This window comes from Mustelus asterias, chromosome 13 (assembly GCF_964213995.1).
Source record: "Mustelus asterias chromosome 13, sMusAst1.hap1.1, whole genome shotgun sequence".
NCBI lineage: Eukaryota > Metazoa > Chordata > Chondrichthyes > Carcharhiniformes > Triakidae > Mustelus > Mustelus asterias.
This window is the reverse complement of record NC_135813.1, coordinates 3,769,956-3,788,970: the sequence shown is the minus strand read 5'-3', so window position 1 is coordinate 3,788,970 and position 19,015 is coordinate 3,769,956. Positions and strand designations below refer to the sequence as shown.

The 19,015-nt window shown below is 45.5% G+C and overlaps 1 protein-coding gene across 1 annotated transcript in view; it reads left to right on the top strand.

Moving 5' to 3' along the window:
• The first annotated feature begins 4,722 nt into the window (after positions 1–4,722).
• The window catches only part of pkn3 (protein kinase N3), a 54,696-nt gene continuing 40,403 nt past the window's right edge, over positions 4,723–19,015 (top strand). The window contains exons 1-4 of the mRNA XM_078227572.1: positions 4,723–4,817; positions 6,571–6,871; positions 12,113–12,267; positions 18,428–18,557. Coding sequence (XP_078083698.1) covers positions 4,797–4,817; positions 6,571–6,871; positions 12,113–12,267; positions 18,428–18,557 — 607 coding nt within the window. The 5' untranslated portion in view covers positions 4,723–4,796. The remainder of the gene's footprint in view (positions 4,818–6,570; positions 6,872–12,112; positions 12,268–18,427; positions 18,558–19,015) is intronic.

The following is a 19,015-nucleotide window of genomic DNA, read 5'->3' as shown; positions in this document are numbered from 1 at the left end:
CCAACACAGAACTTCCTATTCAATCCACTTCCAGGCAATGCATTCCAGATCATAACAATTTGCCACAATTGAAACCTGTCATGGAAAACTGCTGTGAATTAAAAGCTCCTGCTCTGCCCAAGACCGCAAGAAACTACAAAGGATCGTGAATGAAGCCCAATCCATCACGCAAACCAGCCTCCCACCCATTGACTCTGTCGACACTTCCTGCTGCCTCAGAAAAGCAGCCAGCATAATTAAGGACCCCACGCACCCTGGACATTCTCTCTTCCACCTTCAGGAAAAAGATACACAAGTCTGAGGTCACGTACCAACCGACTCAAAAACAGCTTTTTCCCTGCTGCCATCAAACCTTTGAATGGACCTACCTCACATTAAGTTGATCTTTCTCTAGCTATGACTGTAACACTACATTCTGCACTCTCTCATTTCCTTCTCTATGAAAGGTATGCTTTGTCTGTATAGCGCACAAGAAAAAAATACTTTTCACTGTATGCTAATACATGTGACAATAATAAATCAAATCAATCAAATCAAATCAACTTACATTTCTATGAAAATCTTCATTTGCAGAAAGGTGCCTTGAGGATTGTTACATTAAAGCTGGAAAATGCTGAATGTCAAGTAGGGCGGGGACAAAAAGTAAATGATGGTGTTAGTTTTGGGGATGATTGAAGGCATTGTTAAAAATAAGGTTTTCAGGCACCTTTTGAAAGCAGGAAGGTAAGTAAAGGATACTACTCAGGGAGTTCAAGAAGATATGAACAGAGTGCCTGGTGAATGAGGGGCTACCTTATTGAGACATATAGGTTTCCCAGGGGCTTGGCAGGGTAGATGCTGAGAGAACAGAAAATGTTGGAAAATCTCAGCAGGTCTGACAGCATCTGTGGTGAGAGAAAATGGTGGTACAGACAATAAGAGTCAAGGAGTAGCCCAAGTGAGAGAATTGAGAATGTGTCTGCGGACACATGGGAGCAATGTGGTGTCTGTCAGTGCATCAAAGGACTTCTGCAACCCTGTGGTCACTACAGGGAAGAGGGGGCATACTGGATGCCAGATGCTATTTAATTTTATAAGGTCGTGAATGTAGCCCAATCCATCACGCAAACCAGCCTCCCATCCATTGACTCTGTCTACACTTCCCGCTGCCTCGGCAAAGCAGCCAGCATAATTAAGGACCTCACGCACCCCGGACATTCTCTCTTCCACCTTCTTCCTTCGGGAAAAAGATACAAAAGTCTGAGGTCACGTACCAACCGACTCAAGAACAACTTCTTCCCTGCTGCTGTCAGACTTTTGAATGGATTTACCTTGCATTAAGTTGATCTTTCTCTACACCCTAGCTATGACTGTAACACTACATTCTGCTCTCTCTCGTTTCCTTCTCTATGAACGGTATGTTTTGTCTGTATAGCGCGCAAGAAACAATACTTTTCACTGTATATTAGTACATGTGACAATAATAAATCAAATCAAAAATAAAAAAAAGTTTCCACTGATTTATGATTCGGTTCTCAACTAATTGTATCTCTCTAAAAAAAGGGAAGAGATCTTGTGGAACAGTGGGTAGTGTACCTGTCTCTGAGACAGAAGTTCTGGGCCGGGGTCCCACTCCAGAACTTGATAGCCACAGAAGGTGCATTCATATCATAGACGAACATAAGAACATAAGAAATAGGAGCAGGAGTAGGCCATCTAGCCCCTCGAGCCTGCCCCGCCATTCAATAAGATCATGGCTGATCTGAAGTGGATCAGTTCCACTTACCCGCCTGATCCCTATAACCCCTAATTCCCTTACTGATCAGGAATCCATCTATCCGTGATTTAAACATATTCAACGAGGTAGCCTCCACCACTTCAGTGGGCAGAGAATTCCAGAGATTCACCATCCTCTGAGAGAAGAAGTTCCTCCTCAACTCTGTCCTAAACTGACCCCCCTTTATTTTGAGGCTGTGCCCTCTAGTTCTAGTTTCCTTTCTAAGTGGAAAGAATCTCTCCATCTCTACCCTATCCAGCCCCTTCATTATCTTATAGGTCTCTATAAGATCCCCCCTCAGCCTTCTAAATTCCAACGAATACAAACCCAATCTGCTCAGTCTCAAACAGGTTGTTTATCAACCTGTAAATCCTTCCAATACACCTATGGCAGGTAGTAAGAGTGGGATAGCCTCCTGACCAGCCGTGCTTGATGCAGAGCGGCACCTCACAAGCTGTAGCTGTGGAAACTTGCTTCAATGGAAACAGAAAAATCTGGAAAGACTCAGCAGGTGGACAGTGAAGATTATCTAAGACTACAACAAGATCATGATTGGGCCAAAGAATAGCAGATGGAGTTTAATTGAGATCAATGTGAGGTTTTGCATTTTAGTAAGACAAACCAGGGCAGGATTTACGCAGTTAGTGGTAGGGCCCTGGGGAGTGTTGTCGAACAGAGAGACCTAAGGGTGCAGGTACATAGTCCCTTGAAAATGGTGTCACAGATAGACAGGGTGGTGAAGGTGGTGTTTGGAACACCAGCCTGCATCCGTCAGAGCATTGAGTACAGGAGTTGGAACGTTATGTTACAACTGTACAAGACATTGGTAAGACCACATTTGGAGTACTGCTTACAATTCTGGAAAGGTAGGACGTTATTAGATTGGAAAGGGTGTAAAAAAGATTTACAAGGATGTTACCAGAACTGGAAGGTTTGAATTATAAGGAGAGGCTGGATAGGCTGGTACGTTTTTCCCTGGAGTAAAGGAGGATGAGGGGTGACTTTCTAGAGATTTATAAAATCATGAGGGGCTTGGATAAAGTGAACAGCCAAGGTCTTTTCCCCAGGGTAGGGGCATCCAGAACTAGAAGGTATAGGCTTAAGGTGAGAGGGGAAAGATTTACAAAGGACCTGAGGGGCAGCTTTTTCACACAGAGGGTGGTGCGTGTATGGAATGAGCTGCCAGAGGAGGTGGTAGAGGCGGGTGCAATTACAACATTTAAAATACATTTGGACAGGTACATGGATGGGAAAGGTTCAGAGAGATATGGGACAAACGCAGGCAAATGGGACTAGTTCAGTTTAGGAAACCTGGTCAGCATGGACAAGTTGGACCAAATGGCCTGTTTCCGTGCTGTATATCTCTATGACTCTATGAGGTGGAAATGCCGGCGTTGGAATGGGGTGGGCACAGTAAGAAGTCTCACAATACCAGGTTAAAGTCCAACAGGTTTATTTGGAATCACGAGCTTTCGGAGCACTGTTCCATGGCAAAAATTAATATGGAGCTGCCAATAAAACCAATCCTTGACCCATAGTGGTACTTAGCTGAGATTTATAAATTTAATTTTGTTTTTCCCTACTGCACAATTAGGTTATGCTATTGTGATTGGCAGAATATTTTCTACTTAGAAACTAGAAGCAGGAGTAGGCCATTCAGCCCTTTGAGCCTGCTCCACCTTTCATTTTGATTGTGACTGATCATCGAATTCATTACGCACTCACCCGAGGAAGAAGCAGTGCTCCGAAAGCTCGTGATTCCAAATAAACCTGTTGGACTTTAACCTGGCGTTGTGAGACTTCTATGACTCTAGGTCTGGCAGCATCTCGTGGAGAAAGAAAGAGTTAACATTTTGAGTCTGTGTGACTTCTTCAGAGCACTTGCTTTGTTTACCTCTTATGCTACGGGCCTGAGAAGGGTATTTTTGATCACAACAATGCAGCCCAGTGTGTTTTTGGTGGTTTAACTCATAGTATCCCTATAGTGTAGAAGGAGGCCATTTGGCCCATTAAGCCTCCACTAACAACAATTCCATTGAGGCCCTATCCCTGTAATCTCACACATTTACACTGCTAATTCCTCGACACTAAGGGGCAACTTAGCACAGCCAGTCAACCTAACACCCATGTGTTTGGACTGTGGGAGGAAACCCATGCAGACATGGGGAGAAGGATTACGAGAAAAGGCATTGTTGATCCTGGAAAACACTTCAGCAGTCAAGGGCATTCAGCCTCTGATCTTCGGGTAAGTATTCTCCAAGGCGGCCTTCAAGACACACGACAACGCAGAATCGCCGAGCAGAAACTGATAGCCAAGTTCTGCATGCATGAGGACAGCCTCAACTGGGATCTTGGGTTCATGTCACACTATCTGTAACCCCCACGACTTGTCTGGGCTTGCAAAATCTCACTAACTGTCCTGGCTTGAGACAATTCACACCTCTTTAACCTGTGCTTAACCCTCTCTCCACTCGCATTGTCTGCACCTGTAAAGACTTGATTACCTGTTAAGACTCACATTCCAACTGTTATCTTGTAACTGAGTTTGTGTCTATATACATGCCCTGTTTGTGAACCAAATCTTGCACTCACCTGTTGAAGGAGCAGCACTCCGAAAGCTCATGCTACCAAATAATCCTGCTGGACTTTAACCCGGTGTTGTGAGACTACTCACTGATCTTGGAGAAGGAGCTGGCTTAACCCAATGGCGTCATCACATCAAACTGGGAGACTGAACGGGTGACGTCAGCAGAAGGTGACTCGGTGACGTAAACGGCCCCTGGGACCCGCCTTTCTCATTCCATTGGCTAGCGGAGGTGATTGACCGTGCCCGCCTGACCCTAACTGGCCAATGGGCGGAGGGCGTGCAGCGCCCTGTTCAGAGCCTGGGCGGGCGCGCGGCGGGTTTAAAAATTCAAAAGGTGTCCGTTACCCGCCACCCCCTCCCCCCGCTAATCGGCTGCAGAGCCCAGCCGGAATGCGCGGATAACCGGCTGCTCCGTCCCCTGAGAGAAGACCAAGAGAAAGGAGCTGAGTGAGGATGGCGGGTGATTGCCAGCAGGTCAGGAACCGTCTCCGGGTGGAAAGCGGGTCCCGGGGGAGGCGGCCAGCGACGGCGGATAGTCCGCGAACACCCGGTGCTGCCTCCGCCTTGTCCAAATAAACTGTGGCTCAATGGGCAGCACTCACTTCCTCCCCGACACCAGCGCATAAATTCCATGTTGCCATCCCCACTGTGTACTGAGGGAGTGCCGCACTGTCAGAGGGTCAGTACTGAGGGAGTGCTGCACTGTCAGAGGGTCAGTACTGAGGGAGTGCTGCACTGTCAGAGGGTCAGCGCTGAGGGAGTGCCGCACTGTCAGAGGGTCAGCGCTGAGGGAGTGCCGCACTGTCAGAGGGTCAGCGCTGAGGGAGTGCCGCACTGTCAGAGGGTCAGCGCTGAGGGAGTGTCGCACTGTCAGAGGGTCAGCGCTGAGGGAGTGCCGCACTGTCAGAGGGTCAGCGCTGAGGGAGTGCCGCACTGTCAGAGGGTCAGCGCTGAGGGAGTGCCGCACTGTCAGAGGGTCAGCGCTGAGGGAGTGCCGCACTGTCAGAGGGTCAGCGCTGAGGGAGTGCCGCACTGTCAGAGGGTCAGCGCTGAGGGAGTGCCGCACTGTCGGAGGGTCAGCACTGAGGGAGTGCCGCACTGTCGGAGGGTCAGCACTGAGGGAGTGCCGCACTGTCGGAGGGTCAGCACTGAGGGAGTGCCGCACTGTCGGAGGGTCAGTACTGAGGGAGTATCGCACTGTCAGAGGGTCAGTGCTGAGGGAGTGCCGTGCTGTCGGAGGGTCAGTCCTGAGGGGTCGTGGCACTGTCAGAAACAGATTTTTTTTCGAATGTCCTCTATGGAAGTAAATATTCCCTCCTCACCCAGTGTGACATATACCTGCTCCAGACCCACAATGATTTAACTACCCTCTGCAAGGGCCAAGCAGGCTGTGCTGTTGTTGCAAGGGGCCATGAATGCTGGCCGAAGAGTTATGCTCGTGTCTGGTGAATGTATTTTTCAAAACCAAGTTGGGGAGTGTTTCCTGGTGTCCTGGTTCATAATCATCAGAAGCGTGTGTGACTTCAGGCATCTGTAAATTCCTGTTTGGTTCTCTAGGAAAAATACTAGATTCAGTTTGAAAGGTGGTTGAAGTGTAGCAACCCAAAAGGCCAAGCAACTTCACAGCTAAAGACAACTCAAAAATACAGCATTCGATGAAGGCTGCAAATATGCGGGAGCAATTTGTATAGTAAATTGCCATGCAACTTAGCTGAATGATGTGATGTTACAGTAATTGGAATGTTGCTTTTAAAATTGGAATAAACGGCAGTAACATTAAGAATATGGAACGTGAGAGACTAGAATAGGACATTCAACTCCTTGGTATTATCGTTAGACTATTAATCCAGAAACTCAGCTAATGATCTGGGGACCTGGGTTTGAATCCTGCCATGGCAGAATGGAATTTGAATTCATTAAAAAAAAAAATCTGGAATTAAGAATCTACTGATGACCACAAAACTGTTGCCAATTGTTGGAAAAAACCCATCTGGTTCACTAATGTCCTTTTTAGGGAAGGAAATCTGCTGTCCTTACCTGGTCTGGCCTACAGTGACTCCAGAGCCATAGCAATGGGGTTGACTCTCAATTGCCCTCTGGCAATTAGGAATGGGCAATAAATGCTGGCCAGCCAGTGACACCAAGTCCCACGAATGAATTTTAAAAAGTACCTTATCAAATGTTACAATTTAATTTGCAGTAATGAACAACCATAACTTTTTTTTAGAGCAATACTTACCAGCTGTTGATCAGCCAGAGACTGGAGCTGGCAGAGGGGACTGACCTGTTGGACCCAGATATGCAGCAGAAACTCGATGGAGTGAAAGAGCTGATTCGACGTGAAATACAAAAGGAGCTGAAAATCAAAGAAGGAACAGAGAATTTGCGCAAGGTGACAACGGACAAAAAAAATCTGGCACATGTGGAAAACATTTTGAAAACCTCAAATCGCAAGTTGGAACGACTGCACTGGGAGCTTCAGGAGCTAAATGCACGAATTGTTGTCACAGACAGAGACAATCGGGGAGGTGAGTGCAATTGATTTCTAAGCCTTGGATAGGAAGACCTGACCCTTTCTATGGAGCTAAAGAGCATGAGTTACACACTTCACCCGATGAAAGCTTAATTCATAAAGCTGTGACTACATTGAGATGTTACAGACTTTGATTCAAAAGGGAAGGACATGATTATCCCTCCAACTTTACTGCTGCCCCAGTGATGGGATACTTGGAAGTGCAATAGTGAGAGGGAAATGCATGCCGTTCCAAGGCTCATTCACTATTCCAATGTACTGTTGTTACAGTAACTATAACCCATGTGTTGTAAGCCCAATGCAATTATAGTAAGAGTAATAAATAAGACCCTACTTATGTCCTAAAATTCTGCAGCAAAAATTAATATGGAGCTGCTAATAAAACCCAATCCTTGACCCATAGTGGTACTTAGCTGGGATTTATAAATTTAATTTTGTTTTTCCCTACTGCACAATTGTTCAAGAGGGACAGGTTACACCTGAACTGGTAGTGGACTAATATCCTGGCAGGGAGATTTGATAGAGACACTCAGGAAGGTTTAAACTAGTTTGGCAGGGGGGTGGGACCCATAGGGAGACAGAAGAGAAGGTTGAGGACAGCACAGAAGTGGAAGAGAGCACATTAAATAGTAAAGGCAGTGTCAGTATTCCTAGTACTAGACTGCTCAGGCAAAAGCAGAGCAGAGAGCAAGGGAGGTCCAGATTAAACTGCATTTATTTCAATGCAAGAGGCCTGACAGGCAAGGCAGATGAACTCGGGGCATGGATGGGTACATGGGACTGGGATATTATAGCTATTACTGAAACATGGCTAAGGGAGGGACAGGAGTGGCAGCTCAATGTTCCAGGGTACAGATGCTATAGGAAAAATAGAACAGAAGGTAAGAGAGGAGGGGGAGTTGCATTTTTGATTGGGGAAAGCATCACAGCAGTACTGAGAAGGGATATAACCAAGGTTCACCCACTGAGTCTGTATGGGTAGAACTGAGAAATAAGGGGGAAATCACTTTGATAAGGCTTTGTACTATAGGCCCCCAAATAGCGGGAAATTGAGGAGCAAATATGTAAGGAGATTACAGATAGCTCCAAGAAAAATGGGGTGGTAATAGTAAGGGATTTTAACTTTCCCAATATTGACTGGGACAGCCATAGTATAAAAGGCTTGGATGGAGAGAAATGTGTTGAATGTATTCAGGAGGAATTTCTCATTCAGTATGTGGATGGCCTGACTAGAGAGGGGGCAAAACTTGACCTCCTGTTGGGAAATAAGGAAGGGCAGGTGACAGAAATGTTAGTGAGGGATCGCTTTGGGACCAGTGACCATAATTCCATTAGTTTTAAGATTGCTATGGAGGATGATAAGTCTGGCCCAAAGGTTAAAATTCTAAACTGGGGCAAGGCCAATTTTGATGGTATCAGACAGAAACTTTCAAAATTTAATTGGGGGAGTCTGTTGGCAGGCAAAGGGGTGTCTAGTAAGTGGGAGACTTTCAAAAGTGTGTTAACCAGGGTTCAGGGTAAGTACTTTCCTATTAAAGTGAAGGGCAAGGCTGGTAGAAGTAGGGAACCCTGGATGACTCGGGATATCGAGGCCCTGGTCAAGAAAAAGGAGGAGGCACATGACATGCATAGGCAGCTGGGATCAAGTGAATCCTTTGAAGAGTATAGGGGATGTAGGAGTAGGGTTAAGAGAGAAATCAGGAGGGCAAAAAGGGGACACGAGATTGTCTTTGGATTCTCCTTTGATAAGGCAAAGGAGAATCCAAAGAGATTCTACAAATAAATAAAGGGCAAAATAGTAACTAGGGAGAGAGTAGGGCCTCTTAAGGATCAACAAGGTCATCTATGTGCGGATCCACAAGAGATGGGTGAGATCCTAAATTAATATTTCTCATCAGTATTTGCTGTTGAGAAAGGCATGGATGTTAGGGAACTTGGGGAAATAAATAGTAATGTCTTAACAGAGAAGGAGGTGCTGGAAGTCTTAAAGCGCATCAAGGTAGATAAATCCCCCGGACTTGATGGTGTATCCCGGGACATTGTGGGAGGCTAGGGAGGAAATTCCGGGTCCCCTAGCGGAGATATTTGAATCATTGACAGCCACAGGTGAGGTGCCTGAAGACTGGAGGGTGGCAAATGTTGTGCCTTTGTTTAAAAAGGGCTGCAGGGAAAAGCTTGAACTACAGGCTGGTGAACCTCACAGCTGTAGTGGGTAAGTTGTGAGAAGGTATTCTGAGAGACGGGATCTACAGCCATTTAGAGAGGCAAGGACTGATTAGTGACAGTCAGCATGGCTTTGAGAGGAAAATCAGGTCTCAAATTTGATTGAGTTTCTTGAAGGGGTAACCAAGAAGGTAGATGAGGGCAGTGCAGTTGATGTTGTCGACATGGACTTTAGCAAGGCCTTTGACAAGGTACCGCATTGTAGGTTGTTGCATAAAATTAAATCTCGCGGGATCCAGGCTGAGGTAGCCAATTGGATACAAAATTGGCTTGATGACAGAAGACAGAGGGTGGTTGTAGAGGGATGTTTTTCAAACTGGAGGCCTGTGACCAGCAGTGCGCCTCAGGGATCAGTGATGGGTCCACTGTTATTTGTCATTTATGTTAATGGTTTGGATGAGAATTTAGGAGGCATGGTTAGTAAGTTTGCAGATGACACCAAGATTGATGGCATAGTGGACAGTGAAAGAAGACTCTCTCAGATTGCAATGTGATCTTGATCAATTGGGTCAGTGGGCTGATGAATGATAGATGGATTTTACTTTAGATAAATGCAAGGTGATGCATTTTGGTCGATCGAACCAGGGCAGGACTTACACTCAGTTAATGGTAGGGTGTTGGGGAGAGCTACAGAACAAAGAGATCTTCATAGCTCCTTGAAAGTGGAGTCACAGGTGGACAGAGTGGCGAAGAAGGCATTCGGCATGCTTGGTTTCATTGGTCAGAACATTGAATACAGGAGTTGGGACATCTTGTTGAAGTTGTACAAGACATTGGTAAGGCCACACTTGGAATACTGCGTACAGTTCTGGTCACCCTATTATAGAAGGGATATTATTAAACTAGAAAGAGTGCAGAAAAGATTTACCAGGATGTTACCAGGGCTCGATGGTTTGAATTATAAGGTGAGGCTGGATAGACCAAAATGCATCACCTTGCATTTATCTAAAGTAAAATCCATCTATCATTCATCAGCCCACTGATCCAATTGATCAAGATCACATTGCAATCTGAGATAGCCTTCTTTCATTGTCCACTATGCCATCAATCTTGGTGTCATCATTTTTTCTCTGGAGCGTAGGAGGCTTAGGGGTGATCTTATAGAGGTCTATAAAATAATGAGGGGCATAAATCAGCCAATATCTTTTCCCAAAGGTAGGGGAGTCTAAAACTAGCAGACATAGGTTTAAGGTGAGAGGGGAGAGATACAAAAGGGTCCAGAGGGGCAATTTTTTCACACAGGGTTGTGGGTATCTGGAACAAGTTGCCAGAGGTAGTAGTAGAGGCGGGTATAATTTTGTCTTTGAAAAAGTGTTTTGACGGGCACGGGCAACTGGAACTAGCTTAGTCGTTTATTTAAAAAAAAGGGCGGCATGGACAAGTTGGGCTGGGGGGGCGGGGGTGGGCCAGTTTCCATGCTGTAAACCTCTATGACTCCAAGTTATGCTATTGTGATTGGCAGAATATTTTCTACTTAGAAATATAGAAACTAGAAGCAGGAGTAGGCCATTCAGCCCTTCGAGCCTGTTCCGTCATTCATTTTGATCATGGCTGATCATATTCAATATCCTGACCCCCCCCCCCCCCATATTCCTTTATCCCTTTTCCCAAAAGTTATATCTAATTACCTCTTGAAATCAGACAACGTTTTGGCCTCAACTACATTCGGTGATAGTGAATTCCACACATTCACCACCCTCACCTCCGTTCTAAAAGGTGTGCCCCTTATCCTCAAACTATGATCCCTAGTTCTGGACTCCCCCACCATCACGAACATTCTTTCTGAATCTACCCTCTCTAACCCTGTTAGAATTTTATAAGTTTCTATGAGATCCCCTCTCACTCTTCAACACTCCGGTGAATATAATCCGGCTTAGTCTCTCCTCATATGACAGACCTGCCATCCCAGGAATCAGCCTGGTAAGCCTTCGTTGTACTCCTGCTCCAGCAAGGGCATCCTTCCTCCGATAAGGGCACCAAAATTGTGCACACTACTCCAGGTGTGGCCTCACAAGTGCCCTATACAATTGTAGTAAAACATCCCTATCCCTATACTCAAATCCTCTTGCTATGAAGGCCAATATACCATTTGTCTTTTTTACTGTCTGTTATGCCTACATGCTTGCTTTCAGCGACTGATGCACAAGGACACCAAGGTCTTGCTAAGTATTCACCTCTCAATTTACACCCATTCAAGTAATAATCTGTTTTATTATTGCTACCAAAATGGATAACCTCACATTTATCCACATTATACTGCATCTGCCATGCATTTGCCCACACACTCAGCCTGTCTAAATCACACTGAAGCATTTCTGCATCCTCCCCACAGCTCACCCTCCTACGTGAAGTATGATGGACTAACAATTAAAGGGGCATTCTACATAGCACAATACCCCGGGCTATCATTAACGAAGAAAGGATAGAACACGGTAATGTAAGGATGACTATGATGGACTGGAGCATGATTGATGTTAAACAGACATTAAAGATGTTTCTATCTAAATGCAATCTGCATTGCATCTTCTGTGTCAGAAACATCTTAAAACATTTCCTTTACAACTAGTTATTCTGAAATATAATGAAATGGGAGGGAAAAAGCAGCAAAAACAATGACCAGTCCATCTCTCTATTTCCGATGTCGGCTGAAGGGGTGATATTAGTCAGTCCGCCAGAATTTCTTACTCTTTGAAAACTGGCATGGGCTCCTATCCACTTGAACCACTACAACAAACAGACACATGTGCAGTTACTGGCATTATTGAGGTCAAAGACTTCTAACAGTGCAACACTCCCAAAAAGGTGTAATTTTAAAGAAACAAAAGCTTTAAAAGCCAGATGCAATAGCATTGGTCCCAATAGGTGTTTGTGGGAAAGAAAGTCAGACAAGATCATCAGTTCAGCAGAGGTCAGTAAGTTGTTTGGCTTCCTTCAGTTCTGAGTCCTAAGGGATGACTATTTATTGCAAATTAAACAAAAAGCACTCAGAGCTTCTATTATTTAATTTCTCCAGATGATGGAATGTCTCCAGACCCCTGTTGCTGGGAGCCATGTCTGACTCCTCTCAGCAGTCGAATCACAGCTCTGAAGAAACAGCTGAATATAGAAATGAAGGTGAAACAGGGAGCTGAAAACATGATTCAGATGTACTCCAATGGGTCATCAAAGGTAAGACCTCTACATTCCAATCTCACCAGGCATTATGAATTTTAAAGAAATTGTGTGCTGAGTGATGGTGCATTATAAATAACATCACCTTGCCCTTGCAAATATGATCACTTAGGAACGTGCTCAGTTTTGATCACTCTTTGGTAGTTCTAGATGTTGAGATTTGATGGATACTTGATCGACCAGGACTTGAGACTCCAGTGAATTAAAATTAAAGACTGAATAATGCTGATTTTTAAAACAATGGGGCGGGGACAGGGGGGGGGTGGTGATGTGTAAGTTTGTCTATTTTGAGCTTAGAAGGAAGACAATCATTGATTAAAATAAAGGATGATATTTACGATGAGCATTTCAAAGTGAACAATGGTCATCTTATTTTGATATTTTTGTTTGGAACGAGCAGAAGAAATAAGGTTGATTTTGGAGCTAACATTTTCCATATTTTATGAACCTTTGAAATGCTAGTAACTTAAAATAATTTAAAGGTTGCACAGCTGCAGAACATTATCTAATATGGTAATATTAGACAGAATAGACAGGATAAGTAGTGTGTTTAAAGGTTAGCGGTCCTTTGTGGTACCTCATAAATGTTTGGTAGATTGGTCCAAGAATGATTTTTAGTTCTACCAAGAGGAGTCTCCTAGCCTTTGTTCTGCAATTTCCAGTGATTCAACAGTATGGGAAAAATCTCAGTATTCCATTCGCAAGATATCAGTGCTGCAACATCTGTTGTGAATATATTTTGTTTCTCCTCTTTTCCCTTGCTCTTGTTAAAATGAGCAGGTCCAGTGACTGAAGGGAAATAATGGTTTACCTACTCTAAAGCATCTGCCTATGCTTTCCTTGGATGCCGAACAGGTTTATTTGGTGCACAAGCCACTAGCTTTCGGAGCGCTGCTGCTCCTTCAGGTAAGTGGGAGTTGTGTTCACAAACAGGGCATATAAAGACACAAACTCAATTAACAAAATAATGGTTGGAATGTGAGTCTTTACAGGTAATCAAGTCTTAAAGGTACAGACAATGTAAGTGGAGAGATGTGTCTTGTCTCCAGCCAGGACAGTTAGTGAGATTTTGCAAGCCCAGGCAAGTCGCAGGGGTTACAGATAGTGTGACATGAACCCAAGATCCCGGTTGAGGCCGTCCTCGTGTGTGGAACTTGGCTATCAGCGACTCTGCGTTGTAGAGTGTCGTGAAGGCTGCCTTGGAGAACGTTTACCCGAAGATCAGAGGCCGAATGCCTGTGACTGCTGAAGTCTTCCCCAACAGGAAGAGAACAGTCTTGTCTGGTGATTGTCGAGCGGTGTTCATTCATCCGTTGCCGTAGCGTCTGCATGGTCTCCCCAATTACCATGCCTCGGGACGTCCTTTCCTGCAGCATATCAGGTCGACAACGTTGGCCGAGTTGCAAGAGTATGTACAGTGTACCTAGTGAATGGTGTTCTCACGTGGGATGATGGCATCCATGTTGATCCGGCACGTCTTGCAGAGATTGCTGTGGCAGGGTTGTGTGGTGTCGTGGTCACTGTTCTCCTGAAGGCTGGGTAGTTTGCTGCGGACAATGGTCTGTTTGAGGTTGTGCAGTGGTTTGAAGGCAAGAAGTGGGGATGGCCTTGGTGAGATGTTTGTCTTCATCAATGACATGTTGAAGGCTCTGGAGAAGATGTTGTAGCTTCTCCCTCTGGGGAAGTACTGGACGACGAAGGGTACTCTGTCCAGCGTGTCCCGTATTTGTCTTCTGAGGAGGTTGGTGCGGTTCATCGATTGACAGTTCCGACGCGCCACAGCGAAAAACCGCACCGACCTCCTCAGAAGACAAACACGGGACACGGCGGACAGAGTACCCTTCGTCATCCAGTAAGAACATAAGAACATAAGAAATAGGAGCAGGAGTAGGCCATCTAGCCCCTCGAGCCTGCCCCGCCATTCAATAAGATCATGGCTGATCTGAAGTGGATCAGTTCCACTTACCCGCCTGATCCCTATAACCCCTAATTCCCTTACCGATCAGGAATCCATCTATCCGTGATTTAAACATATTCAACGAGGTAGCCTCCACCACTTCATGGGCAGAGAATTCCAGAGATTCACCACCCTCTGAGAGAAGAAGTTCCACCAATATTTCTCTTCGGTGTTCACGCAAGGGGACATGAATATAGCTGAGGAGGACACTGGGTTGCAAGGGAGTAGAATAGACAGTATTACAGTTGATAAGGAGGATGTGCAGGATATTCTGGAGGGTCTGAAAATAGATAAATCCCCTGGTCCGGATGGGATTTATCCAAGGATTCTCTGGGAGGCAAGAGAAGTGATTGCAGCGCCTCTGGCTCTGATCTTCAGGTCGTCGTTGGCCTCTGGTATAGTACCAGAAGATTGGAGGTTAGCGAATGTTGTCCCATTGTTTAAGAAGGGGAACAGAGACTTCCCCGGGAATTATAGACCGGTGAGTCTCACTTCTGTTGTCGGCAAGATGTTGGAAAAAATTATAAGGGATAGGATTTATAGTTATTTGGAGAGTAATGAATTGATAGGTGATAGTCAGCATGGTTTTGTGGCAGGTAGATCGTGCCTTACTAACCTTATTGAGTTTTTTGAGAAAGTGACCAAGGAGGTGGATGGGGGCAAGGCAGTGGACGTGGTATATATGGATTTTAGTAAGGCGTTTGATAAGGTTCACCATGGTAGGCTTCTGCAGAAAATGCAGATGTATGGGATTGGGGGTGATCTAGGAAATTGGATCAGGAATTGGCTAGCGGATAGGAAACAGAGGGTGGTGGTTGATAGTAAATATTCATCATGGAGTGCGGTTACAAGTGGTGTACCTCAGGGATCTGTTTTGGGGCCACTGCTGTTTGTAATATTTATTAATGATCTGGATGAGGGTATAGTTGGGTGGATTAGCAAATTTGCTGATGACACCAAAGTCGGTGGTGTGGTAGACAGTGAGGAAGGGTGTCGTAGTCTGCAGGAAGACTTAGACAGGTTGCAAAGTTGGGCCGAGAGGTGGCGGATGGAGTTTAATGCGGAGAAGTGTGAGGTAATTCACTTTGGTAGGAATAACAGTTGTGTTGAGTATAGGGCTAACGGGAGGACTTTGAATAGTGTGGAGGAGCAGAGGGATCTAGGTGTATGTGTGCATAGATCCCTGAAAGTTGGGAATCAAGTAGATAAGGTTGTTAAGAAGGCATATGGTGTCTTGGCGTTTATTGGTAGGGGGATTGAATTTAGGAGTCGTAGCGTTATGTTGCAACTGTACACAACTCTGGTGCGGCCGCACTTGGAGTACTGTGTGCAGTTCTGGTCCCCACATTACAGGAAGGATGTGGAGGCTTTGGAGAGGGTGCAGAGGAGGTTTACCAGGATGTTGCCTGGTATGGAGGGGAGATCCTATGAGGAGAGGCTGAGGGATTTGGGATTGTTTTCGCTGGAAAGGCGGCGGCTAAGAGGGGATCTTATTGAAACATATAAGATGATTAGAGGTTTAGATAGGGTGGATAGTGATGGCCTTTTTCCTCTGATGGAGAAATCCAGCACGAGGGGGCATGGCTTTAAATTGAGGGGGGGTAGTTATAGAACCGATGTCAGGGGTAGGTTCTTTACCCAGAGGGTGGTGAGGGATTGGAATGCCCTGCCAGCATCAGTTGTAAATGCGCCTAGTTTGGGGGCGTTTAAGAGATCCGTAGATAGGTTCATGGACGAAAAGAAATTGGTTTAGGTTGGAGGGTCACAGTTTTTTTTTAACTGGTCGGTGCAACATCGTGGGCCGAAGGGCCTGTTCTGCGCTGTAATGTTCTATGTTCCTCAACTCTGTCCTAAACTGACCCCCCCCCTTTATTTTGAGGCTGTGCCCTCTAGTTCTAGCTTCCTTTCTAAGTGGAAAGAATCTCTCCACCTCTACCCTATCCAGCACCTTCATTATCTTATAGGTCTCTATAAGATCCCCCCCTCAGCCTTCTAAATTCCAATGAGTACAAACCCAATCTGCTCAGTCTCTCCTCATAATCAGCACCCCTCATCTCTGGTATCAACCTGGTGAACCTTCTCTGCACTCCCTCCAAGGCCAATATATCCTTCTGCAAATAAGGGGACCAATACTGCACACAGTATTCCAGCTGCGGCCTCGCCAATGCCCTGTACAGATGCAGCAAGACATCTCTGCTTTTATATTCTATCCCCCTTGCGATATAGGCCAACATCCCATTTGCCTTCTTGATCACCTGTTGCACCTGCAGACTGTGTTTTTGCGAATCGTGCACAAGGACCCCCAGGTCCCTTTGCACAGTAGCATGTTGTAATTTTTTTCCATTTAGATAATCCAATTTGCTATTATTTCCTCCAAAGTGAATAACCTTGCATTTGTCAACGTTATACTCCATCTGCCAGATCCTCGCCCACCCACTCAGCCTGTCCAAATCTCTCTGCAGACCTTCTACGCCCTCCACACGATTCACTTTTCCACTTATCTTTGTGTCGTCTGCAAACTTTGTTACCCTACACTCAGTCCCCTCCTCCAGATCGTCTATATAAATGGTAAATAGTTGAGGCCCCAGTACCGATCCCTGCGGCACGCCACTAGTTACCATCTGCCAACCAGAAAAGCACCCATTTATTCCGACTCTCTGCTTCCTGTCGGATAGCCAATCCCCAATCCATGCTAACACCCTACCCCCAACTCCGTGTGACCCAATCTTCTTCAGCAACCTTTTGTGAGGCACCTCATCAAACGCCTTTTGGAAATCCAAATCATAGAATCATAGAAACCCTACAGTGCAGAAAGAGGCCATTCGGCCCATCGAGTCTGCACCGACCACAATCCCACCCAGGCCCTATCCCCATATCCCCACATATTTACCCGCTAATCCCTCTAACCTACGCATCCCAGGACACTAAGGGGCAATTTAGCATGGCCAATTAACCTAACCCGCACGTCTTTGGACTGTGGGAGGAAACCGGAGCACAGTACTTCCCCGGAGCGGAGAAGCTATGACATCTTCTCTGGAGCCTTCAACATGTCATTGATGAAGACAAACATCTCGCCAAGGCCATCCCCACACCCCCACTTCTTGCCTTCAAACAACTGCACAACCTCACAGACCATTGTCCGCAGCAAACTACCCAGCCTTCAGGAGAACAGTGACCACGACACTGCCGGACGTGCCGGATCATCGACACGGATGCCATCATCTCGCGTGAGAACACTATCCACCAGGTACACGGTACGTACACTTGCAACTCGGCCAACATTGTCTACCTGATATGCTGCAGGAAAGGATGCCCCGAGGCATGGTATATTGGGGAGACCATGCAGATGCTACGACAACGGATGAATGAACACCACTTGACAATCACCAGGCAAGAGTGTTCTCTTCCTGTTGGGGAACACTTCAGCAGTCATGGGCATTCGGCCTCTGATCTTCGGGTAAGCGTTCTCCAAGGCGGCCTACACGACACACGACAATGCAGAGTCACTGAGCAGAGACTAATAGCCAAGTTCCGCACACATGAGGACGGCCTCAACCGGGATCTTGGGTTCATGTCACACTATCTGTAACCCCCACGACTTGCCTGGGCTTGCAAAATCTCACTAACTGTCCTGGCTGGAGACAATGCACATCTCTTTAACCTGTGCTTAACCCTCTCTCCATTCACATTGTCTGTACCTTTAAGACTTGATTACCTGTAAAGACTTGCATTCCGACCGTTATTTTGTAAATTGAGTTTGTGTTTTTATATGCCCTGTTTGTGAACTGAAATCCCACTCACCTGATGAAGGAGCAGCGCTCAAATAAACCTGTTGAACTTTAACCTGGTGTTGTGAGACTTCTTACTGTGTTTACCCCAGTCCAACACCGGCATCTCCATATAATTTCTTAGATGCCCCTTGGATTACTCTTGTGTTGTTTGCCTCATTTCTGGAAAGAAGAAATGTCTGCTGTTTTTTTGCATAGCAGCGCTCAGGAACTTAATGGTTGGGAACTGACCAAAGTTTTTTCACCTTTCTACAGGTTCTGAAAGTTTAAAAGAACATTATTTTCAACTTGGAGCTCTTTTTAAAAAAATAGCACAAGATTTTTCTAATGTCTGATTGAAAAAGTTTTTCTTAATGTTAATGGAACTTGCTGCCTCCTTGGATAGAGTGCTTAAAAAGAAATCTGTTTCCAGGATCGTAAAATGCTAGCAGCAGCACAACAGATGTTACAAGACAGTAAAATAAAGATTGATATAATTCGAATGCAGATCCTTAAAGTAACTCGTACCATTGGAGCAGCTGAGGACAGCAATGAAACCATAGGTTGGTTCCCGATACTTGAAACATGTGCCAGAAAATGTACTACTTTGACCTTTCTTTGCAAATGTTTGTACGGGTGGGGTCTGTTTTATTATTCTTCCTCTTAGTAGTTAAACCACTTCAGTGGATGGGTCCCTTGCTCAGAAAGCTTTGCTCATATTGCTCTAGCAGTAGCCCAGAACCACATTTTGTGAGGATGTGAATGATTTAACTAGTGTCTCCTCCCAGCAGGAGGAAAACTGTCAACTCTGAGCCGCAAGTGACAAAACTGCTCTTTCACTGCTGCAGGGGCTATAGCTGCACTGCACACACACTGGAGCATGTACCTATGTGCAAATGTCACTTTCTTTTAGATATTCTAGCATCATCACCCAAAAGAAAGAACCTGCCTGACATTGAGCACCTTTCTTCAGAGTTGTGAACTGACAATCTGGGATATTTCAAGAGCAACTCAAAACATC